At 55.4% G+C, this 24,583-nt stretch overlaps 1 protein-coding gene and 1 long non-coding RNA gene across 6 annotated transcripts in view; one reads left to right on the top strand and one right to left on the bottom strand.

The window, feature by feature from the left end:
• Positions 1-20,059, bottom strand: part of PLPP1 (phospholipid phosphatase 1) — a 39,535-nt gene extending 19,476 nt beyond the window's left edge. For 2 of the 5 annotated variants that reach the window (XM_036308536.1, XM_036308535.1), the window contains exon 1: positions 19,788-20,059. In XM_036308536.1, the coding sequence (XP_036164429.1) occupies positions 19,788-19,845 (58 nt within the window). In that variant the 5' untranslated portion in view covers positions 19,846-20,059. The remainder of the gene's footprint in view (positions 1-19,787) is intronic. The other 3 variants (XM_036308533.1, XM_036308532.1, XM_036308534.1) reach the window with 3 other exon arrangements.
• Positions 20,060-20,227: 168 nt separating this feature from the next.
• LOC118657102 lies at positions 20,228-24,122 on the top strand. The gene is made up of 3 exons (XR_004967843.1): positions 20,228-21,236; positions 21,386-21,508; positions 24,035-24,122. It is a non-coding gene; the product is annotated as an uncharacterized LOC118657102 (long non-coding RNA).
• Positions 24,123-24,583: the final 461 nt, after the last annotated feature.

Raw genomic sequence — 24,583 nt, 5'->3', positions numbered from 1 at the left:
AAGCACGTCTAACTCTGTGCCGACAAGCACTGCGCAAGCTCCCCCGGGAGCACCCCTCACATGGCAACAGCTCACAGGCCTGCCCCTGACAGCCCCGCCCCCACGCACTCGCACAGCCCAGCGCCCACGAGCACTGCTCTCCCCCTTCTCTCGGAGAAAAGGCGGCGGAGCCCCACTCAGATTTCCACGTGAGGCGACGGCGTAAAGCGGGGACCGTCAGATGGGACTTCAACCCACGATCCTCTGCAGGCCCATCTCCAGCCGCTTCTCTGGAGCCACTAGACACCGGCAGAGCTGCAGCCGTCACAAAGCACCCACCGCACTCCCTAGTCCGTGGCAGCGCCCATTCCACCCCTTCAGGTCAGCGGAGGCCGAGCTCCAGGCCCGGGTACGGCATTCTCACCCACTGTGCGCTCTCACCCACTGTGCCCTCTCACCCGCTGTGCGCTCTCACCCGCTGTGCCCTCTCACCCACTGTGCCCTCTCACCCGCTGTGCCCTCTCACCCGCTGTGCCCTCTCACCCACTGTGCGCTCTCACCCACTGTGCCCTCTCACCCGCTGTGCGCTCTCACCCGCTGTGCGCTCTCACCCGCTGTGCCCTCTCACCCACTGTGCCCTCTCACCCACTGTGCCCTCTCACCCGCTGTGCCCTCTCACCCACTGTGCGCTCTCACCCGCTGTGCCCTCTCACCCACTGTGCCCTCTCACCCACTGTGCCCTCTCACACACTGTGCGCTCTCACCCACTGTGCCCTCTCACCCACTGTGCGCTCTCACCCACTGTGCGCTCTCACCCGCTGTGCCCTCTCACCCACTGTGCCCTCTCACCCACTGTGTCCGCCGCGCGCTGTGCTGCCGTGCTCGGCACAGACCACGAATCACAATGGGCCCTATTCCCCAGCAGGAAGCACCTAAAGTCATCAGGCCGCCCAGCTTACGAGACTCTTAAACAGCAATCCTGCTGGCCCTGTCGCAGTTTATAAACCGGAATCGCAAACACACACGCGTAAGAGAAGGGTGTGCTTTATAGTGAAGGTGAATGGCCGGCTGTGTGGGGACTGACTGAGCCTTCAGTGTCACTGCTTCTCAGTCTGCAAGAACAATGCACACTGACAGCAGTGACACAGCACAGCCGCCCAGCATCTTCATTTAAAAACAGGTATTTGTCCTTCAGAATCTGGAAAAAAACTCAAAGCCTAAGCCAGTGGTTCTCAACCTTCCTAACGCCGCGACCCTTTAATATAGTTCCTCATGTTGTGGTGACCCCCAATGTCATTGTTACAAATTGAACATAATTAAAGCATAGTGATTAATCACAAAAACAATATGTAATTATATATGCGTTTTTCCGATGGTCTTAGGCGACCCCTGTGAAAGGGTCGTTCGACCCCCAAAGGGGTCGTGACCCACAGGCTGAGAACCGCTGTCCTAAGCAACAGTATTAGTATTAGAATAAGCAATACATACATAAAAATATGTTCAATACACTGCTAAAGAGGCAAAATGATCTGTAAAAACATCATAATTAGTATTTCATTTATATGAAAAAGTATTTGTGTTTATGTCTAAATATACATTAGAAAGCCTAGAAAAATATATAACCAGCTTTCAGATGGTTAACTCTAGAGATGGTACTTAATATCAAATGAGGTAGACAACTCACCTCCTATTGTATAGATTTCCACATTTGAATGTTTGATAATACAACAAAAGATCAAGAGCATTAATTTTGAATTTTAAGAACTGCTTTATCACCATGAAAATGATGGTTTGTTTTTTTTTTTGCTGTGTTTCCTGAAATTATGCTATAAATGGCACTTATTGAAAAAGTTCTAATTTCAAAAGCATTTAATTTTTCTAAGGAAAAGTGAGAGCATTTGCTGAGTGCCCACTGTTGCCAGGTGTTGGCCTATATATTATCTCTAACAATTTCACAAAGGGAAAGACAGTCCCCCAAAATCTGGACATTTGAAAACTTAAAAATCACTAAGTCATAGGTCTAGAAAAGCTAAAATGTAAATCATAAAATAGTCTGAAATGAACATGAAAATACAAATCAAAACTTAAAGTACACAGCTAAAATATTACACATAAAAATGTAGAGCCTTAAATGTATACCTTAGAAATTCATGAAACATTCAATAACTTATTTTTTAAAAGCTCAAGAGAGTAAAAGGAATATAGACCAGAAATGAATAAAATAGAAAACAAAGGAAACACCAGATTAACAAAACCAAGTGAGTTTTTACTGGTTAATGATCAGTCTTGTTAAAGGCTTAAGAAAAACAAAAAAGAAAACACAGACACAGAGATTATTAAAACTGTTAAGGGCACTGACTATATGTCTGGGCTAATTTATCAGAAACTCAGGGACACGAAGTCTCTTGGGTGTGGACGAGGGTGGGTAACAGTGACAGGTTGGCAAGCAGGAAGCCGGGATTTTGACAAGAGTTCCTCTTCTCGCACATCTCCCGGAAGAAGAGAGGCATCCTCTCAGGTCCCTGCCAGCCCCTGATCCCGCCAGCCCAGCCGGTCTGCACACAGACAAACCACAGGCTTCCTTCTTGGGCCGCATGGGTGAGGGGAGCTGCCCTGTGTGACCCAGACACATCCTAACCAGGGCGCGGGCGGCTGGCCACCCTCATGTCTCCACGGTGGGCAAACCAGGGAGGAGACAGGCAACCTCAGCACAGCGCACAGGGAAACGCAGCCCGGGAACTGCCGCCAGGAACTGATGTCTCCCAAGGAGGAGGGGACAGAACCCACTCCTGAGAAACCTCCTCCTTCCCAGCCACCCAGCCGGCGAATGCGGGGCCGTGTCTGCGTTTTCCTCGTGTATATTTGGGTCTAACAGCTGAGCCCACAGCTACTTCTGTAAAACGCGCTCCCACGAACCCTCTCATTTTCTCCGTTTGGCGTCAAGGTCGAAAGTAAATAAAGCTTTTGGCTCTATACGACTTTGTGCTACCTGAGCAGTTTTTAGAAAGTTCTACTCATTCCAAACTTAAGGAATGTCCTTTATTTGGTGTCTAATTCAGTTCTAACGAAATACACATTTTCTCGCTTTCTCTGGAAACAGGTGTTGCGAGCTCTGCCCAGACCCACCGGGAAAGGCCTCCTGCTGACCGACCGGAGCTCTGCCCCCGTGGGAAGGGCCGGCAGGTCCACAGGGGAGAGTCACTCAGGCTTTTACCAACTTGAGTGAAACGCACAGGTTTGCCAGGGGAGACTGCCCCCTGCTGGCCAGCCCTGTCCTGACGCAGGCTTCGCCAGGAGACTCAGAGGAGAGTGAAGTTATCGAGCGGAAAGGGGACGCTGCCCATGCGATGAGACTGCGATCACTCGGTGACAGCAGCCGTGACCTTGGAAAGAAAACCAAAGTCGACCGGGCCGGCTAAAGGATGAACTCCAGGAAAGGGTGGGGACACCGTAGGTGGTGCCAGGGAAAACGAAGGGCCACTTGGTGAAAATGTCACCAACAGTAGGTGCCTTTCACTGAACGCTCACCCTGCATCCTGACTGTTAATCCTCCAACAACTTTAAAAGGTAAACATGACATCGTTTTGAAGATGAAGAAACCTGCCCAAAGCCACTCAGGCTGAGACTTCGGTCAAGAGGCCATGAGCCTGCTGACCCCACAGGTCTACGGACAGACGCCACCTACAAAGAGCTGAGTAGAAAGAGCACAGGCAGCAGGCCATGGGGGCTGCCAGAAGGAAGGGGTGCAGCAGCAGGAGAGACAAGTGCACTCACCTTCTGGTAAAAGGAGGGAGGGGAGAACCTGCGCCACTCAAAGGAAAATGAGGGCAGGAGAAGGCACAATTGTGTGGCCTTTGTCTGTATTGCAAAGATCCGAGAGTGGGAGGAGGTGATGGCCTGGGGTGGGGGGACTTAGAATAAGGACGGAGGAGCTAGATCCAAGGGAGACGCAAGCACAGGGAGACAAGGCCACCAGAGAAGGGCCACCTGAGGTTCCTACCCTCCCCCACAAGGCGGCTTCTCATCTGTGCTGCCCGGCGGTGCGGTCAGGCCCGGGTCCTCCGTGGAAAGGCCAAGTCCAGCTATGAGTGTTGGCTCCACCTTTCCCAGGTTGTACTGCCCTTGGCCCTCTGGCCCCGATGGCCCAGGAAGGCAACGGGGAAGAAAGGGCAAGAACACGTGGGCCCCGTGTCTGCACCATGTGAACACGTATGTCACTTGCATCTTCCCGGCGCGACACTGGCACACAAGCTCCGAGGCGGAGTGGAGAGCTCTGCGATGTTCACTGACAGCCAAGCACCCAAGGCAGTGCCCAAGCACGACAGGCCCTCGGCACACACTCCACACAAAGAGCCGCCTTGTAGAACAGGTATTCTCACCCTGCTCTCAGAGGAGAGGGTGACTCAGAGACGACCAGGAGGGACAAAGCCACACGTGTAACAAGGGTGAGATCAAACATGCCCACCACCAGCACCGCCCGCACTGGCCGCTCGGAGCGGGGCGCGGCTCCGCGGCAGGTGAGGCCCGGGAGGCCCACGGGAGGGGCAGGGGAGCAGTGGTGGGAAGGGAAGGCTCACATGCAGACTGGCCGTCAGCCCTGACAGTCAGTGGGGCCTCCAGGATTCAAACAGGTACTTGTCTGACTCGAAGTCAGTCCTAAGTGAGCTGGAAACAGTCCGCCTGCTAAAAAGGGAGGCGGGGGATTCCCGGGGGTCCTGGAGGAGGAAAAACACCCGCCGGCAGTGGGCCATGGAGTGGGCAAGGCACTGAAGCTCGGGAGCGGAGCTAAGGGACAAACAGGTGCTCCCGCTACAGCAGGGTCGGGCACGAGGAGTCAGAGAACACGACGGGCAGCGAAGCTCCAGCAGGAAGGGTCTGACCCCCGGTAAGTGATGCGAGTGTTTCCCGGGCAAGTGAGACGTCAGCACCGGCTCTGAGCGGAAGGCCTGGAGTCTGCGAGGCGGAGGGGAGGGGCAGGGCGGGCCAGGCGGGAGGCCAGTGGCAGAGGTCAATGTATACACAAGGTCCCTTCACCCCCACTATCCTGGGTTTCACCTTCTGAGGTTTCAGTTACCAGTGGTCAACCTCGGTCCAAAAATATGAAATGGAAAACTCCATGTCATCACAAGAAGGCGAGCCAGCACCATCAGACACCTGAGAGCGACCACGGCCCTAGAATTCATTAGTATGGTGTTATAACTGTCCTCTCTTACTGCTGGTTACTGTTGTTAATCTTAGGGTGCCTCACTTATAAATAAGGGAAAGGTCCGTGTGCACAGGAAAATACAGTATATATGGGGTTCAGTACTATCCGCGGTTTCAGGCACCGACTGGGGTCCCGGAAGGCACTCCCTGTGATGGGGGGTGGGGGGGGTACTGTATTTGAGAATGACTCAGAGATGGCACCCCAGGCATCCAGGGGCAAGAGGTCAGAGAACGGGCGCCTCAGCTTCTGGAGACACCTACCTTCTGGTCACGGCTGCGGGCACCACCTCTGTGGCCGACATGGTTTTACTATAAAAAGACCAAGTTATCTTGCTGGTTTTTTGTTTTGTGTTTAAGTTGGGACAAAGGGGGGAAAAGACACTGAATGTAGGTGACATTTACCAAAGAAGGCTTTCACTGTGTGTGGTTTTCTGTCAACAATGACCTATAATATCCTCCACCTTGGCGTCTCTGAGTTCATTAAGACCCTTAAAATAAGCACGTATATACTAAAAGAAACATCCAAAATGGCCATGCGGTTCTCACTGTGAACTCAGATTTCTGCACAGAAAACAACCAGCCCATTTGTGCCCCAACAAACATAAAAACAGGGAGTCGGTCACCTGCTGCTTCCCTCCCCAGAGGCTGAGAGCCCGGCCACAGCTGCTCCTCCCTCACTGGGAAGGTCACAGCCCCAAACTTTCCATGGGCTGGGCTCTGAGGGCGGGCGGGCGGGCGGGCGGAGGCTGGCGGACAGGGTGTGGGAGACAGCTGATCTGTTTTCTACTTTACTTTCTCCTCGGCCCTGATCAGGAATCTATTTTGGGCTTCTTTGGTATTTGAAGCTACAACTATAATCATTTCTCAGGCAAAACACACTCTATTTACATGAAATTGGAGTTTTGGGTGATATCAGCACATTCTGAAAGAGGCAAAAACGACAGCAAAACCGTCGGGTCACACTGATACCTGCATGGCTGTCTCACTAGAGGTGAGCCACCCGGTCCCATGTACGTGACGCTGGAGGTGCTGCCGGGGGAGGACAGGGAGAGCTGCCTGCAGAAGAGCACACGGGGGCCTTTCCTTTCCCTGTGTCTCCATTGTGGGGCTCCCTCTTCTGAACCCTAAGGTGTCTGAATTCAGACTGGTACCCGGCAGTGAGTTTCACTAGGTGTAGACTGTAAACCCACTCGAATGCTGGCTTCAGCTTCCACCCCACGTTCCACACTCCTGCCCCACGCCCATGCTCCACCTGCCCCACCCTACATCCTCCCCTCACCTGCCTCAGTGCGTGCCCAGGGCGGGTCCTGGGCAGCGCTGGCTCTGCAGTCAGATGCCCTGGCCAGGTTTAGCGCTGGCACCTCCCATGCCTCCTGAGCACATGGGCAAATTACTTGCCATCTGAGCTCAGCCTCCTCTTATGGCTAAAGTGAATAAGTACTAATTACGAACCTCCCAGCACTGCCCACACTCAGAGCCCAGCAATGTGCCTGACGCAGCACCTGGCACAGGAAGAGCCCTTCATAATAAACGCTCTTCCCTGACAGTTTGCTGCCGCCCCCTTCACAGCCCCTGCGGTCTGAGTGCCCGGGGCCTGGGACACACACAGGCCCGTCCCGACATGGAGTCCTATGCTGCAGTCATTTCTCTCCAGCAAACAGAGTGAGTCTGGGTCACCTGACCCCCGCCTCCAACAGAGACCAGCATGTTCCTGCCGACAGTCAATCAACTGCCTGAGAACAGACTGCCCGCTGATGTGGTCTTATTGTTAGAGAAAGAAGTGCTGGGAGAGAGGGGGGCACAGGAAGGCGAGAACACAGTGAGATGGTCTGACAGGTGTCCCAAGTTTCCAGAGTTTATACAAGGATGTGGTATACTGAACAGCAGCACAGAAATGGCAAATCATCTAAATAATAAAAAATGAAAGTTAAAGTGGATTATGCCAAAATACAAAGAGTATATGCAGCAATATCCCACTATTTTTTTTAAAGCATGTGTTTTTGTTGTTTTTTTAAAGTGTGAATTCATACACATGAAAAAAGCACTGGAAAGATATATAACCAAAATGTTAAAAAGGGTTTTCTCTGGGCGATGGGGAGATTAGTAGTAATATTTTATTTTCTGGGTTTTCTATTTACCAATTTATTACATGTTAATTTTACAAGGTTTGGAAATAAATAATTATTTTTAAAGAAAAAAGCTAATGGAGATCTCACTAATGATGAGAGTATTCCATAGCCAATACTTAAGTACATTATGCTAAACGCACACAAGGAAACACCATGTATTTCCAAAGCCAAAGTCGTCTCTTCCACACTCTACCATGATGAGAAGCGGCTCTGGTGAAAAGGCGATTCCTCACCTGGAAGCCTGTGAGCGGATGCCCAGGACACTCCCTCCAGCACTGACCTCCTGCACGCAGTCACCTTCGCTAAAGCAGGGGCACGAGGCCCAGGACGCACTGGGTCTGCCCTCCCAAGGCCTTCGAGGTGAGTTCGTGAGACGCGTGGCCACACAGAGGCTGATTCTTAAGCTGACCGTGCGTCTGGCCCGTGAATGGTGCTGATCAGTAGTCACCTGGTGCCCGGCAGAAACAAGGTTTCCCCCGGCTCCGAAGGCTGGCCCATAGCCACCCACCTCGCAGGTGGTGTAGGCGGGAATCAAAGCGCAGGCTCCTCTTTGAAGTCGTGTCTAGTTTGTTAGTCTTTAGTTTAAAGGAAGTATGACCAGTGGGTTCATCGGAGTATGATTTAAGCTTGTAAAACGAAGCATCCTACACCCGGTGAGAACACCTTCAGGCTCAGAAAGCCCACCCAGCCAGCTCCCTGACCACAAAGGCCCTCGGAGAAGCTGGCGTGAACCTCTCCTGCAGCAGCAGGCCCGTCCCCAGCACAGGCCGCCGAGTAGAGCTGGCAAACACTCGTCTTCTCCAAAAGCCACACACACAGCCTCTCAAGAGGCGGGGTGCGCATATGTAATAACTTAATCAATAAAAAAAAAGAAGAGGCTGGGTCTGCTGGATGGGGCCGGTTTTCAAACCGATAAGGAGACGGCTTTAGCAACTGAACTTGTAAAGAAGAAATCAGACTGGCTTGATGTCACCATTCCGGTACAAAAATAGTTATCTCCGTGCCCCAAATATACTAGGAAATGATTCAAGAACCAAAACTACAAATAAAAATGTTTAAATAAACAACCAAATAAAATCCAGACCTGAGCCCTCAACTGCTTTTCCTTTTCATGCCCCTCCCCCACTGCGAGGATTTGTGTTTTAAATCTTAAGGGTGCTTATGTAAAGTGCATCGTGTCTAGTCTGAAATTACGCCAAACGGCAAGGTTCAGAAACCAAAATAAAGTCACACTAAGGTGTGTCCCAGAAGAAAATAGAAAAACTCTCACTCTGGCAGGAAGTCTCCAAAGTGGCGTATCTAAATTAGTAAGCTTTGTTTAAAATACACACACGCTTTTTTTAAAGGCACACAAGCCAAAAGCGTTTGGTAAAGTTCTTTTTTTACAACGGTTATGATTATCGCAGTAGCAAATCATATGTTTCCCCAAAAATGTACGTTTGTATCACTCAGGTTATTTCCTATGGAAGATAAGGTGGAGAAGGACGGACTCCCGTGAACTGTCCTTTAAGGCTCCGCGTGCGCACACACACGCGCACACACACGCACGCGCACACACACGCGCACACACGTACACACGCACGCACACACACACGCACTCGCATGCACGCACACGCATGCACACGCACACACACACACACACGCTCGCATGCACACGCACGCACACACACACACACACACACGCTTGTTCCAGGAGGAACGAGAAGGACTCAGGCAGGAAGGCCCGGGGCCCGCGCAGTGCCAGGGCGCAGTGTCCTCTCTGTGGTGCGAGTGAAGAAACGGAAGCCTCGCGAGACTGAGTACCACGTGTGACCCGAAGCAAGAACTGTAGCAAAGCAGGTTTGAAGCTTCCGATCCCACCTGGTGCCAGCTACTTGGCAAACAGCAGCATCAAGGAACCCACTGTTCTCGGCAGATTCTGTCAGAGCAGCTCCACCATCCCTGTCCCACTGGCTCAAAATGGTACCCGCCTGGCAGGGTCCTTCTTCCCCGCAGCCTCCTGCCCCTGCGCCCCTGCGGCCCTGACCGCGGCTCCCAGCCTCAGCGGTGAGCCTGCCCGGGCTCTGCTCACGGCTGCAGGAAGGCCTTCAGGTGCTTTTCGTAGGTCGGCCAGTCAATATTTGGGCCTCTTGCCCCTTAAGCTACCACACGCTCCCTCTCAGCCCCCCTCCGTACAGGAAGCAGCAATAGCCCCATTTCCACTCCTCAGCCCCTCCGATGTGGAAACGGCTTTACCTAAGGTTATCGGTGACCCCGCGGAGCCACCCAGTGGACGCTTCCCAGGCCTGGCCTCACTGCTCTCCCGGGAGAATGCGGGCATCGTCCGTCCCCTGCAGCCAGGCCCTCTCTCTCGGGGGCCCAGTGTTCCCTCCAACCAATCCGAGAGGCTGGTGTTTCTGAAGCGCAGTCCTAAGGCCTTTTCCTTCCCACTCTCAACTGGCTGTGAGATGTCCTCCATTCCCGTGACGGTAATTACTGAACCGGCCACTGGCTCCCCGCCCAGGGCGCTCCTCGGAGCCGAGGCCCACTCACCCGCACGAGCTGGCACTTCCTCTGGGAAATCTCCAGGCGCCTTCAGCAGCACGCTCCCCACCGCCTCCCTCCCCTCCGTCTCCCCAGCTTAGGAACCTGTGTGTGAAACCCCCAGCTCAGGAACTGGCCTGGAACCAACATCTGTCCGTTAGACAAGCCACAACTTTCAGAACCACGCCTCTGACCCCACATTCATGTCACCAAAACCTGTCCGTTTATCCTGCGATGTCTCAAACCTGTCCACTGCTCTCCGTCCTCACCCCTCTGTGGCCTCACTACCACCACCTCCTCTGGGCCTCACCGATCCCCCCGACCTTTGTTCCCGGCTCAGAATGCACTGCTCTACCCCGAGCCAAAGTCATCCCAGAACGCCACCCCTTCCCGTCCAGAACCCTTCCACAAAACACCGCAGGGCCCATTCCCCATCATACACTTACTGGCTCATTTTTGTTCATTTGCATCTCAACCGGCTAAGACGGTGGTTCCCAACCTTCTGGCCCTTTAAATACAGCTCCTCATGTTGTGCCCCAACCATAACATTATCTTCGTGGCTACTTCATAACTGTCATGTTGCTACTGTGATGAATCGTCATGTAAATATCTGATATGCAGGAGGGTCTTAGGCGACCCCTGCGAAAGGGTCATTCGACCCCAAAGGGGTCGCAACCCACAGGTTGAGAACCGCTGGGCTAAGACAAAGCCAACTACTTTCACCGCTAGCTCACTGGTCGAGCCCTTTAAGTTACCTAAGCAAATTGCCACTCACTGGAAAATCACTCGCAATGTTAAACCCTTAGCAAGGGGAGTCTGTGCAAACCAGTATCCTCATGGAAGGCAACCGGCTCACTAGCTTTTGGACTTGGTCAGTAACGGGACCACGTCAGCGGCAGCCGCAGCCTCCGTGCGCGGGAGCGGGGAGCGCTGGTGGAGCTCTCCACCACCAGCTGGGAAGTGGTGCCCATAACCTGTCCAACAAGTTTCGATAACATCACAATTTAAGGAGCCTTCTCTCCAGCTGGGCTAATGGGTCAGAGAGACAGTGCTGGGAAGGAGCCACGGACAATGCCTTTCTCTTAGCCACGCTGTTCGAAAAAAAGCGAAAAACCGCCTCTGCTGCGCGCTTCGGCCGACGGCATCCTCTGCTCGGTGTCTCCCAGTCCCACGGGCGCCGCCCGGTGCGGGAAGACATTCCAACCAACGGAGCTTTGGGTTCCGTTCCGGGTCAGGACACAAAACTCGGCTGTGGGTTCCATCCCTGGCAGGGCACGGGTCAGAGGCAACCGAGGATTTTCTGTTTCCCTTTCGCTTTCTCTGTGCCTCTCTCCCCATGTCCCCCTCCCATACCTAAAATCAGTAATAGCCTCAGGTGAGGATTTTAAAAAGTGTTTTTTTAAAGCAGAAGCTCTGCCCAGCAAGTGTGGCTCCGCAGCTGAGCGTCAACCTAGGAACCAAGAGGTCACTGGGTTGTGGGCTCGGTCCCCAGGAGGGGGCGTGCAGGAAGCAGCCAATCAATGATGCTCCTCTCTCATAGCTGTTTCTATCTCCCTATCCCTCTCCTCTCCTCTCTAAAAATTAATAAAAACATGGTGTTTTTGTAAAAAAAACAAACAAAAAAAACAAATCAGATCTGACTGCAGTACCTGCTTCCGGAGAGAAATAGGTTAGAAGTAATCAAAACGTTTCTTACAGTGATCTGGGCACTAAAAACTGAATACAAACCAGGGCTCAATTTCAGTGCTGTTTAAGCTGAAGCTGGAGCTCCACTAAACAATGTTCCAGAGGAAAAGCAGCCAGCGTGCGGCACCAAACGTGAAGAACAGCCTGGTCCGCGGGGCCGAACGGCTCCCTGGCTTCCTAGCCTCACGATGACAGCAGCAGCACCGGCAGACTGGCCACACCCCCCACGCCCTGCCTCAGCCCAGCCCAGCCCAGCTCAGCCGCAGCACGACCGGGAGGCACTGGGCCGCATCTTGGTCCTCGTTAGAGGCGGACAGCGGACAGCGGACAGCGTGAGCGCCTGCCACGCCGCACAGTCAGTGGGAAGAGACGGGGAGGCCCGCACGGTCCCTCTCGACAGTCAAAGCACGGGTCTCGGGAGCGATCGCTGAAAGGCGTTCTTCAGGACACCTGCCCGCTACCCGGGCTCCTAGGAGGGAGACCCGCTCTCTCCCGGCCTCGGGCTGCGGCGTCTCAGCACCAGGCCACACCGCAGGTCACTCCTCAGGCTCTCGCACAAGCCAGGAGCCGCTGAGGCCGCGGGTTCGTCTTACTCTCCCACCCTCCTGGGAAAACAGTGCCCAGTGCCAGGAAGAGGAGGCGGCCGCTGCCTGAGTTTTGTGAGGGCCGCGCGAGTTCACCCAGGACAGTTACCGAGCTCGGTGGGCGTCGGGAGCACGGCTCTCTTCCCCTCGTTCGCCTCTCCAGCAGCAGCCCCAACTCCTCTCCCTCCCAGCGGAGCTCCACGAAGCCCAGGCAAGGCCGGCGGCTTACCAAGCTGCCAACCCCCTCCAGACCCCTCCGCGACGCCTCCTGTATGTCATTTTCCTGGGCCCCACCCTGCAAAGACTCCGGACACACTTCCCAGCAGTGACCGCTGGGCGCTCCGCCACAGGTTCTGCATGCCTCTGCTGGGCTGAGGCACTGACGGTGGCTGCATGGGACTCGCGTGGAGAGCAGCGGAGGGCAGGGTCTCCCTCCTGGGCAGGGATGCCCAAGGGGTGGCGCTATTGAGGAAGTCTGTGGCTGTGCGACTCAACGGGGCACCTTAGCTCCATCTTGCAGGATGCACGCCCCTGGCACTCTCAGCAGTCGTCAGGAGTGTGAATTAGAAAAATTAAAGCGCCACCTTCAGACAGCAGACACAGCTCAGAGTACAGGGAGCAGCAACAGCCCGGGAGCCCTCATACAGAACCAGTCATAGGCATCCCGGCCTCCTGAACTAATCGCTGCTTCTACAGCCAGCGAATCCTGGTCCCTCCTTCCCCGCCCTCTCCATCCACGGCCACCTTTCCCAAACCCAGACCAATCTGCTTTCAGAAGTCACCTCCTCAGAACTGCATTTCCCAGCTCCAAACCGCACATCTCACCTGGTTCCACGGGTTTCCAACTCTCCCGCCACCTGCAGACGGACATGGCCTAGCCCAGGGGTGGGCAAACTTTCTGACTCGAGGGCCACAATGGGTTCTTAAACTAGACCGGAGGCCGGGACAAAAGCATGGATGGAGTGTTTGTGTGAACTAATATAAATTCAAAGTAAGCATCATTCCATAAAAGGGTACGGTCTTTTTTTTTTAGTTTTATTCATTTCCAACGGCCGGATCCGGCCCGCGGGCCGTAGTTTGCCCCGGCTGGCCTAGCCGCTCCCTGAGCCAGTGGCGCAGAGACTGCACAGGCCCGGTGGGCGCTGAACAGGGCAGTCATCATCCACGACGTTCAGAAATGAGTCCCAGAGTCACTGCTGAGAAGACCACAGCTGCCCCCGCACTCCAGCCACACGGCCTTTCTGTTACAGATGCCCTTTGCCCCTTTGGCCCTCGACGCCTGAGCCTCCCTCGCTGGCCTCCTCTCCCCGCCCCTCCCTCCCACTGGCTTTCATCCTCAAATCTCGCTCAGATGGCCCCTCCCCGGAGGAGCCTTCCCCGAGGTCTGCCCCCAGCACCTGCCTCCCAGCCTGTTTTACTTCCTTCAGCGCGTGTACAAACACCTGTAGTTGTCTCACACATTATTAGAGACCTTATCTTCTGCAGGGATAGTGCCAGCTCCTAGCACTGCACTAAGCACACAATGGCGTTCACTAGATAAACAAGTGAAGATGAAGACAGGCCAACACTTTGAAGCCTGAACACTGCGCTCATGCACCACCACGCATCACAGTGCGTGCCACCTGACTGGAGAAGAGGGGGGGGGTGCTGCACAGTGTCCCCCGCCCCCTCCTCAGCTGCCGGCTTCATTGCAGAGAGCAATTACGTTCATAGAGTTTACACAAGTGAGGATGTACAGTTAAGGTCACTAAAACGTCAGGACTGTTGAGCCTACTCTTTACCGGGGGAGGACGATCTCCAAGGCCCGGGCAGTAAGAACTGCGCCGGTGAGCAGAGTGCAGCAGCTCCTTCCCGGATGAAGCTGAAATCCAGGAATTCCCTCTGTACAAAGCAAGAGCTTTTCCACTTGTTTAACTGCACACAGCACACTCCCAGACAGCTGTTCCCACCACCACGGGATCACCACCCCCCGGAGGTCACACATGGGGTTGTCACACGACTGATAAAACTCGCCCCCTCAAGATGCCGTCAGCTTCAAGACATTCCACGACAGCTCACGGGAAAGGTTTTAAAGGGTTTGTGCCCCTAATACAAAACTAGTTGATGTTATTTCTACTAAAATAATTAGGTTACAGTTGGTAGGGTTACAGAGAAATAATTTCTACGACAATCATACACTGCACCCCAGTGCAGGCACTGTGCTCAGCCCTTCCATGTGGACTCGGTCAGGCCTCCGGGCAACGGTGTGAGGCAGGGACTGGCGTCAGCACCGTGCGGACACGGGGGCACAGGGAGGACACTGGGCGAGAGTCCCCAGCTCCTGAATGGAGGCGCTGGAACGGGGATCTAGAGTCCATCACTAGACTCTGAGGTCTCTCTAACGTTTTAAAGAAAAATGTAGTTTATAAAGAGTGAGCCATTCCCAACGTTAGGCTAGTTTCCATTAAGTAAAGACAACTCCGAACCTCCGGGGCTTTAAACCTGGACAGCAAGAAGGTGGAAGGCAGCAGGAGAGCAGGAGGAGGAGGAGAGAGGGGAAAGGAGTGAAAATGAAAAACAGGGTCAACGGAGAAGAGGGGGGCAGAGGGCAGGCGTGACCACTGCTCACAATAATACATGGGGAGTGCTTTTCTGAAGAGAGACCAGGTCAGGCCGATACAGCCCCAACTACTTGTCACCAGGACTGTGTTTCTAACCTAAATGCTGAATGAAGCTCCTAAGTTAGGAGGAAGCAAACAACTAACATCCCAATTCCTTCCCATCAACGGAAACTACACGGGAACTGGGTTCACTTAAAATCCTGGAGCCTGGGGACTTTCTAGCGTCTGCCTTTAGCGGGGGGCACAGGAGCAAGGAGACGTCAGTCCCTTACCCCAAAGGATCAGGATGGCCCCAAGCCGGGTAACAGGTGGGAAACGTGGGAAAGCTCAGTCACAATGACTAAGCAGGAGAGAAAGCAACAGATTCACAGGACGCACATGAGTCTGCAAAGCATGTAATTCAGAGCGAGTCTGAGGAAGAGTGTGCGTTTCAGAAACCCAGAGGGGAGCCTGTCGGAGCATCTCCGTCGCTATCCAAGAGGACGAGCCTAGTGAGCCCTCAACCGCATAAAACCAACCAGAGCCACGCAGACCGGAAAAGCCGTGCAGCAGGGCCAGCCTGACCCCAGATGCCGCCAGGTCTCACCAACTGCCGTTCGTTTTCTGGGGGGCAACAACCCAGCCGACCTCCCGCAGTTTGGTTCATAGATGCCGCCGCCGGCAGGCGACCAGCACAGCACTGTCCTACCTGCTCATCTACATGCAGACGCCCCTCCACCCACCGTGGGGTGAAGTCCCCGCAGGCCCATCCTCAGTTGAAAATGCACTGAATACTCTGACCTGCGAACCTCACAGCTCAACCACGCCGCCCTGAAGCGTGCTCAGAACACGGACACTGGCCTGGAGTTGGACAACCATCTTGAATTTCAGCCCGTGGGTGACTGCCTTCCTCTCCTCACCCGAAGCAGGAGACAGGATGGGCGCTCTGTAGACACGACGGGATGGGAAAGCACTATCCCCAAACCGCTGGCGGGGGGAGCACTGTGGAGCGCCTGACCTTTCCCCTCGCGACCCAAGGCGGCCCCTGCCCAGCAGCGCCGAGGACGTCCGCCTATCACTAGACCAGGAAAGGACCAACATTTAAAATCCCAAGGATGGTTTCTATTGAATGTGTTCGCTTTCTGTAAAGTCAAAAAAAAAAAAAAATAGAAGTGGCACTGCCCTAACTGGGGGGCTGTCTGTACCTAACAACGCACGGCACCTACTAAAGATTAAACCAACACGCGCAACTATTTAGCAAGTGACTCTCGCAAACTACATGGTCACCCCCCCCGCACCCCCATGGAAAAGGGGCCCAGGCTGCGGGTCAGGAGCGAGACCACTCCTCAGGGATACGACTTCGGGGGCAGAACGAGGTCAGCATTCTGGTGAAAGCCACGGGGAGGAGAAGGCACAGAATTCCACAGCCCCTAGTAGTCGCTGCCCAGGTCTAGCTGCCAGATTTGATCTGACCATTGACTCTGATTCGGCATAATGGTGAGCCCACACCCGGAGCTCGGCCCACACCCGGAGCTCGCCGAGGAACCCCCGCCCTTCCCGGAAAGCCCACGCTGGGGCCATGAGCTCCTGTTTGCACCTGCTCTTAGGGCAGCTGTCACTGGCGTCAAACGCAGCAAGTGTATGGTCAGGAGTGTCCAGGCAAAACCAAAACCAAACACAGCGCCCTCCAATAGGGGATTCAAGAGAACGTAGTGAAGGACCCATCTTCAAGGTGCAGGCAGGACCTAAGGAGGACAGCAAGGGGGTGAGACACGCCCAGGCGAGCACGATCAGGAGGCCACTATCACCGCAGGCCCACGGGGACCAGAAGGGACCAGACCCAGCAAACTCTGTAACTGTAGCCGGCAGGGAGGCCACCGATCGCTGTGACCTGCTCACGAAACACAGAGCAGCTCTGCAACACAAACCAGGCCCTGCCCATGTCAACCAGCCAAGGCCAACCAGCAGCGAAAAGCAAGGGCTCAGCGCAGTCCACGGAGGTCACTTCCCCGAGCACAGGGCAGGCGGAGGGAGGCCCTGGAGGCACAGTGACCACCTCCCAGCAGACACAGGTCCCAGAAAGGCCATCAGCTCCCCCAAAGCCTCCACCTCGCGGGCAGCCCAGGGAGTCTCACACACAGGCACCTCCTGAGTCCGACTACCTAGCACCTGGGGAAGGGACAGGCGGATTCTGAGAGGAACGCCAGGTGCCTCTTGTCATTTCTGCTTCGCTACAAGTAAACAGACGACCATTTACCTGTAATGAATCATATGAGGCAACGCCCTTCCCTGCACTCAAAGGGCACCTATTCCAAACCCCATTATTATCCTTATCGGGGTGGACTATAGCCTCGTTGGCTCTCCCTCATAGACCCTGAGCGCCTACAGGGCCGGGATGGTTTGTCATCTTTGTGCCCCTAGCGCCTACCATGGGCCCGGCACAGAGGGAGCCTTCCTTCAGCGTGCACTGAGTCGATTCGTGGACTGGGAGTCCATTTCCTGGCAGCCTAAAGCCATGGTGGGTAAAGTCTCGAATGGCCCCCAGCAATGAAGCACCAGTAAGTTTTATTCGGGACGTGGTTTCCCCCCTGGACAAAACACGCAGCTCCTGCCCTTCCCGCCCTCTGCTCGCTGGGGAGCAGCTTCCTGTGTCTCTGAGGCCTTTCCCACCATCCCCGAGCCCATCACCCAGAGAGCGACGGAGGGCAAGACGACCCTCCGCCTCAGAAAGGAGCCAGTTCACAGCAGCTCTCCCAGGTCTCTCTTCCAGGACTGGCCCCACTGAAGACGCGAATAGCCTGGCTGTGGGATTCATGTTTCCAGCGATGATACCTTGACTTGGGGGCAGAATGCTTGCTTGCACGCACACATATGCCCGCATACTCACACACAGAGGACACGTTTAATGGTCACTTCAGCAGACATGACCGTCTGTGAAATTATAAAGCAGCGTGTAACACAACACAGAGCCCTGTCCCAGTACAATGGACACGCCGGATGACGGGTGTCATTATCAGAGCCCGAACACATTCGCGTTGTAATTATGAGCCATTCTCACAGAGCCCTGTACTTAGGAAGTGCCCAGTCATCTTTCTGTTGGCACAGTCAGCCCTTACCTGGAGATGCCCCCCAGGAAAAAAGCTCATGCCAGGTTGATAACCCCCTTTGGCTCCCATGGCTGTAGGCTGCCCCATCTCCTGCCGCCAGGAGGGTGAACAGGAGCAAACTTAAAGTGACTCAGACCCCACTAGAAGGGGAGTTTGCTCTAAAAACACACTGTCTTCCCAAACGCCACCCGCAAAGGGCGCTCTCTGCTGCACCACTGTCCCTCCCTGCTGTCTGTCAGTCGGTGTGGTTACGTCTCCTGTCACCTTAGAACCACACTGAACCGGGCAGTACCTCATTTTCTGTTTAGAAAAGGGGAGTTTGGGTCTTATCACAATACACTGAATTGCCTTAAATGAAGCTCTAGTAACACAAAAACAGATGAAACACGGTTCAAACAGATCTTTTCCTAAAACATACTTAATGCCTAAATCCCCACAACCAGGCTTTTCCTAAACCACCAAAGGCACTTCGACCCCAGGCACAATCTTATCTTCCTGAGCCATCGGCTGTCCCGTGACTCTCGCCAACGCAGACTGGGCGGCTGCATCACGCTGAACGCAGACCCCGGAGCTATCCTCACTCAGACCGCAGGCACAGGCCCTCCCGCGGGCACGGGCCCTCCCGCCGGCACCCGGGCCCTCCCGCCGGCACACCCTGAAGAGGCAAACAGCATGGACACCCACGGAGCGGCCCTGTGGGTAACAGCACGAGCCTCAGCACCTCAGAGCGTGGAGTCTCACTGCCAAGCAGCACAGGTGAAAACACACACGTTTGTCTCCTGAGTTAGTAGCTCCCCTCGGGGAGGAAAAGGGGGAGCTGATGTGTAATTCTGACAGCACACCCCACCGGCAGTGACGGGAGGCTACCCAACCCGCCAGAATTGTCCAGATCGGCTCTGGCTGAGATCCCTCTTCCTTGGCGGAAATGTAAGTGAAGTGCGGCGACACTGAGGACAAGTTAAAGCCCATCTTAAAACTTAACATCTTTACCGAAGGTAAACTTCCTGTTGAAAACAAGTAAATTTTAATGTATGTCATGCAATCATACGGTCCTGACATCCGAGACGACTACTTGTCTTTCTATAAAAGCGGTTCCAAAACTGCGTTTCCTCTTCCTAACCTCACCCTACAACTCGCTGCGGAACAGTACAGTGTCCTGGTGAACAGTGACGGTCTCATCGACAACCAAAAGGGATTTTTCCTCCAAAAGACCCACCAGGGAGCAGACTGTGCGAGTCTTCAGCAGGACTGCAAGCCCTGGGCAGCCGGCCCAACCCGGGGATGACCTATTCCTGACGCTGCTGGCGGCAACCCTGCACCAGGATGGTCTGAGGTCACAGACCTGCCACCCGGGATGCTCTGAAGTCACAGACCTGCCACCTGGATGCTCTGAGGTCACAGACCTGCCACCCGGGATGCTCTGAAGTCACAGACCTGCCACCTGGATGCTCTGAGGTCACAGACCTGTCGCCCCAGAAGCTACCCGGCCTGACGCCTGAACTGAGCGGGGCTGCCTGCACCTCCAGGGTCCTCCCGGGGTCTCCACGTGCACGGGCAGCTCCCAGCACACTGCCTCGCAGGACACACGCTGGAGAGGGCGACGTGCCTCGGGACGGCTCCAGTCCCGCGCCTACAGGCAGGAGCACCAAGCAGCAGGCGCCGGCGCTCCCGGGAGGGAGGACCGGGACCATCGCGGGGCAGGTGAGCGCGGGGCGGGGCGGCAGGGCGGGTCTGGGGCGCACCCCCAAAAGCACAGGCAAGCTAAGCTCCTGCAGCTCTGGGGCGGAAAGCTGGCCCCGCACCCCTCAGCGACTGACCGCGAACCACCCGGGAGCACCTTCTGATGAGGGGCGTCCCGGGCTTTTACGGACGGAAAATGAAGCTGCTTCCCGGCCAGGAGAGGCAAGCGGCGGGCCGGCCTGCGGGACCCCGCCCCCGCCCGGCTGCAGCCAGCGCCCGGGCCGGAGCAGGGGGCAGCGCGGGCGGCGGACCTACCCAGCAGCACACACAGCAGATCCAGGGCCACGAACGGCAGCCGCGTCTTGTCGAACATGGTGGCGGCCCGGGCGGGCGGCGCGCCGCCTCACGCAGGTCCCGGCCGGGCAGCCGAGGGGACGGGACGGCGGCGCTGGACGGCGGCGATGGCGCCGGACCCTCCCCTCAGCGCCGCTACCTCCCGGCCTGCGCTCCTCGGGCCTGTGTGCGGCCCGCCCGCCGCCGCCGCCGGATCCCGCGCCTCCAACAGGCGGGGCCGGCGCCCGAGCTTTAAGGATGGGGCGCGGGAGGGGCCGCGGGGGCGGGGGCCACAGGATAGGGGCGGGGCCTCGCCGGCGCCGCGAGCGTGGGGGCGGGGCTGCGGGCGCTCCGGCCAATCAGCGCCGAGGCCCCGCCCCCAAGCAGAACGCGGCGCGCGGGTGGGGCTGAGGGCGTCTCCCACGCGGTGCGGCCGCGGCGCTGCGACCTGCGCACGGGCCGCCGGGCTGGTCGCCCCGCAGGGACCCTCGGCCGCCCGGACCCTAAGGGCGGCGGCCCCGCTCCCCCCGGTGCGCCGTGACGGCCTGGTCCTCCCGCGCGCCCGGTGCTCCCCGGGCCTCCGCCGGGGCCTGCCAGGCGTGCCGGACCCTGCTGCGCCGCCCCGGCCCGCTCCTGGGGGCCGTCTCCATCCCCGGCTCCTGGGGGCCGTGGCCAGTCTGGGCGGACGTCCCCGCCGCTGGGACCCTGTCGGCGGTCTCTCCCACGGCAGCGAGCGGTGCTCCCCGGTGCCGGTGCCGGTGCCGGTGCCGGAGCCGGGGGAACGCAGTGGAGACGAGGCATCTGCTTCCTGATCCGGAACAGGGTCGCTGCCGATCCCTGTTCGGCGCTGCAGTCGCGGCCTGGGAGCCGGGGAGTAAGCGGAGGTTATGGAAGGTTGACGGCGGGCCGCCTGCGAACCGGGGTCAGGGGTCATCCCCGGTCAGGGCACAGGCCCGGAGGCGGCGGCCAGCAATGATTCTCTCTCATCATTGATCTCTCTCCCTCTCCCTTCCTCTCTGACATCCATAGACGTATTTTTTTTTTTTTTAAAGACGAAACCCTCTATAGATGTTTCGGTGTCTTTCCTTCTTACTCGGACCTTCCTGTACAAATATGAAAGGTGCCAATGGAAAACTGAGCTCTACCTCGAGAGTTTCTAGCGAAGTACCCCCAAAATAAAATCAGTGAGAGAGGCAACATTGCTCCCCGGGGGAGGCTAAGCGACCCGCCACCCCCGCAGCCAAAACAGGACTTGAAGAAGCACGTTTTTCTTGGAAAGGAATGTGAATCTTGGGTTTCACCTTTTATTTTTATCTCTTAAAAGCTTTAATTTATCCCTGAGAAAGATACGCCGGCGTCCGTTCTGTGGCTTCTCTGCCTTCCAGGTTAAAGGACCCCAGGCTGCAAGGCCACAGGAAAGGCAACCATCAGGTATTCGTTCCCATCCCATTTGTGGGAATGCGGGCCAGGCACAGTCTAGGGGCCGTGTTTTATTTAAACAGCTTCTGAAACAAACATTGACTTTTAAAAACACCTTTTCCGAGGGGAGCATTCAGAAAACCTCACGCCTGTGCTTGCAGTTCGCTCACTCGCTTCTTCAGCATTGATTGAGCCCCCAAGAGAGGAGACGGGCTGCACAGCCGGGGACCACAGCCGGGGACGGAGAGGAGCAGCAGGAGACCCCACGTGGGCTGCGGCTGCGAGTGAGACGCGGGCGTGGGAGGAAGGGAGTGCGGTGGTGCAGGGGCCTGGTGCAGGGCCAGCCCGCGGGCAGGAGTGGCATTTGCCGGGAGCTCTGGTCTCTCCCACACCAGCAGACGTTTCCTTAGCTGAGGAGGCTGCAAAGAGAATAAGTGATATATTAACAGATTTTTTTTTTTTTTTTGCCCTTTGGAAGAGTTACAGAGAACAGCTTTAAAAATAGATCAACAAAGCAAAGTCCATTAAAATGTGTTAAGTCATGATGTGCTGTGACTTAAAACGGGGCCTGCGATTTGTGCCAAAGACAGGCCCCGAGGTCCCCCGTGGAGGAGAATGACTAGGAAATGTCATTTTGCCTTGAGACGAACTTTCTGTTCTCCTTCATTACTAGGCGTTTTGAAAAGGAGACTAGAGCCGTCGCCCTCCGTTTCCACTTCTCCGCAGACACTTCTGTGTTCCCGCCTCTGCTCCCACCCCCTGCGGGCACTAACACCCTCTCCCCGGGCCGCCGCCCTCGCCCTCTCTCCTCACAGCTGCTGTTGGTTTCATAAAGTGTCTGCCAAGCCATGAGAGTACGGTCCCTTAGGGCAGCGGTTCTCAACCTGTGGGTCGCGACCCCTTTGGGGGTCAAACGACCCTTTCATAGGGGTCACCTAAGACCATCGGAAAACACATATAATTACATAGTGTTTTTGTGGTTAATCACGATGCTTTAATTATGTTCAATTTGTAACAATGAAATCGGGGGTCACCACAACATGAGGGACTGTAGTAAAGGGTCGCGGCGTTAGGAAGGCTGAGAACCGCCGCCTTAGGTGTTGTTTGTGCTCATGTCCTTCCTCCCACCTGGACCGAAGCAACTATAGTCTCTCTCCTCTCAGGGAGCCTGTGGACTCACAGATAGAGCTGTCAGTGTCTGTTCCCTAGTGTGTTTGCCCCCCCCCCTGCAGTTTCACGCACAGTATAACCCTCTAACACTCATTGCCACGGCTGTTTGCTTCTCACCTTATTAAAGTTTCACGTCATACCCGACATAAATACAGAGAATGTAGACACATAAGGCGGTTCTGACAGATGACACCGTAATGGGGAACTCCCAACCCACTGCGGACTGTAATACCTGCAGCATCTCGGTGTCCTCCGGGCCCTCACACCCCACTGCAGCCAGGTGACCACGATCCTGAATTTTCTGCTTCTCTTCCTCCTTTGTCATTTCTTTTTAGAAAAACACAAAGTTACATGTGCGTGTGTACCTCTAAAAATATAGAGGTACACTGGGGATCGAGCCCGCAACCCGGGCATGTGCCCTGACTGGGAATCGAACTGGGACCTCCTGGTTCCTAGGTCGAGGCTCCACCACTGAGCCACCCGGCCGGGCGGAATGCCCCTTCTTACATCATGTTGCTGCAATAGTTGTAGGCCTGTCGCATGAACATCTTTTACCGAAGTGCGAAAGTTCTTTCTGTATTTTCAATACGAATTCTTTGTGTGACAATTTTCTCTCCATCTGCTGAGTGGCCTGTGGTTTCGCCTCCTTTCTGGGCAGCTCTGCGGCAGTGTTTTTGTAAACGTAATGGAAGCAGAAGTCTCCTGACCGGTTCCTGTGAGAGACCTTGCTTCCCTGACCAAAGGGGAAGGCTGGCTCCCCCACCTTCCCTTTCCACCATCCTTGGCGAGGACGCGGTGTTTTGAGCCACAGCAGCGTCCCTGGTCCTTACAATGTTGAGATAACCACAGCCACAGCTCCGCGCCCCGCACCCCCCGCCCCACACCCCGGGTCTTCAGGTGTGAGCCTCAACGAGCCTCAGCTGGCCCGGGCTCCTGAGCTGTCCATCTGTTACCGAGAAACCACAGGCCATGTCGCTCTGAGACAGCCTTTCGCTCGCGCTAACGTAGCGGAATGTCTGGCCCTTGCAACCACAAAGCCCTGCGTAGAACCATCTGGGTGGATGGAACAAGAAAGCGCCACGAGAATAAGCTGGGAAGACTGCAGAGCGGTCTGAGCATAGAGGCCAAGCAAAGGGCATCCATAGCCCGAAGCCCTGAGCAGGCAAAGCTTGGAAACAAGGAGCTCACATTGAGGGCTAGTGGAAGGTTCTAGAAGGTACATTTGTTGCTAAAAAGTGTGTGTAAAGGCAAAGAAAAATGGCTAAAAATACATAGTGACTCGCTGAAGACAGTCTCCTATTTTTTTATTACATTTTTGAATTATTGGCACTATTACAGATGTCCCCCAGCCTCCCCAACCCCCCTCCCCCTGCCCAACTCCCTCCACCCAGCCCCACCCCTCCCTCTGGCCACCACCACGCTGTCCTATGTCCGTGGCTGTGCCTATATGGCTTTGGCTCATCTCTGCACCTTCTTGCATCCAGGCCCCTTCCCCTGTCCCCTCTGACCCCGTCGGCCTGTCCCACGTCTCCACGCCTCTGGCTCTCCTTTGCTCATCAGCTTATTCTGTTCATTAGACTCCACCTGTCAGCGGGTCCTGTGGTCTTTGCCTTGCTCTGAAGACGTTTTGTTTTAAACAGGCGCAGTGCCGGGATCCGATAGTGCAGTGATGGTGAGCCTCTGGCACGCGAGCTCATTTTTTTGGATGATTTTTCTTTGTTAAATGGCATTTAAATATATAAAATAAATATCAAAAACATAAATCTTTGTTTTACTATGGTTGCAAATATCAAAAAATTTCTATATGTGACACAGCACCGGAGTTAAGTTAGGGTTTTTCAAAATGCTGACACGCCGAGCTCAGAAGGTTCGCCGTCACTGCGATAGTGAGAGGCAGCCATGACTCCGTTGGTGGCTGGAAACCAAAGACCAGGGGCCTGAATTTGCAAACTGGGTTGCGTAGCTTCCAGTCCTTTTCCCTGTTTGCTGTTGCCCCCACCCCGTCTTCCTAGAGTCCTGTGATGGCTCCCAGCCTCTCCGCAGGGCCTGGAGGCGAAGTCTGCCGTGGGCCCTGGGTCCCATCTACCAGGGGTCACTGAGACCATAAAGCCTCTGCGCCCAGGGCTGGGGCCTCTCCTCAGGGCGGCCGCGGGCCTGGGTTTCACTGTGTCCTGGGAAGACAGCATTTT

This window comes from Myotis myotis, unplaced genomic scaffold (genome assembly GCF_014108235.1).
Source record: "Myotis myotis isolate mMyoMyo1 unplaced genomic scaffold, mMyoMyo1.p scaffold_m19_p_5, whole genome shotgun sequence".
Lineage (NCBI taxonomy): Eukaryota > Metazoa > Chordata > Mammalia > Chiroptera > Vespertilionidae > Myotis > Myotis myotis.
The sequence above is the reverse complement of the archived record's forward strand: the minus strand, read 5'-3'. Positions and strand labels throughout refer to the sequence as shown.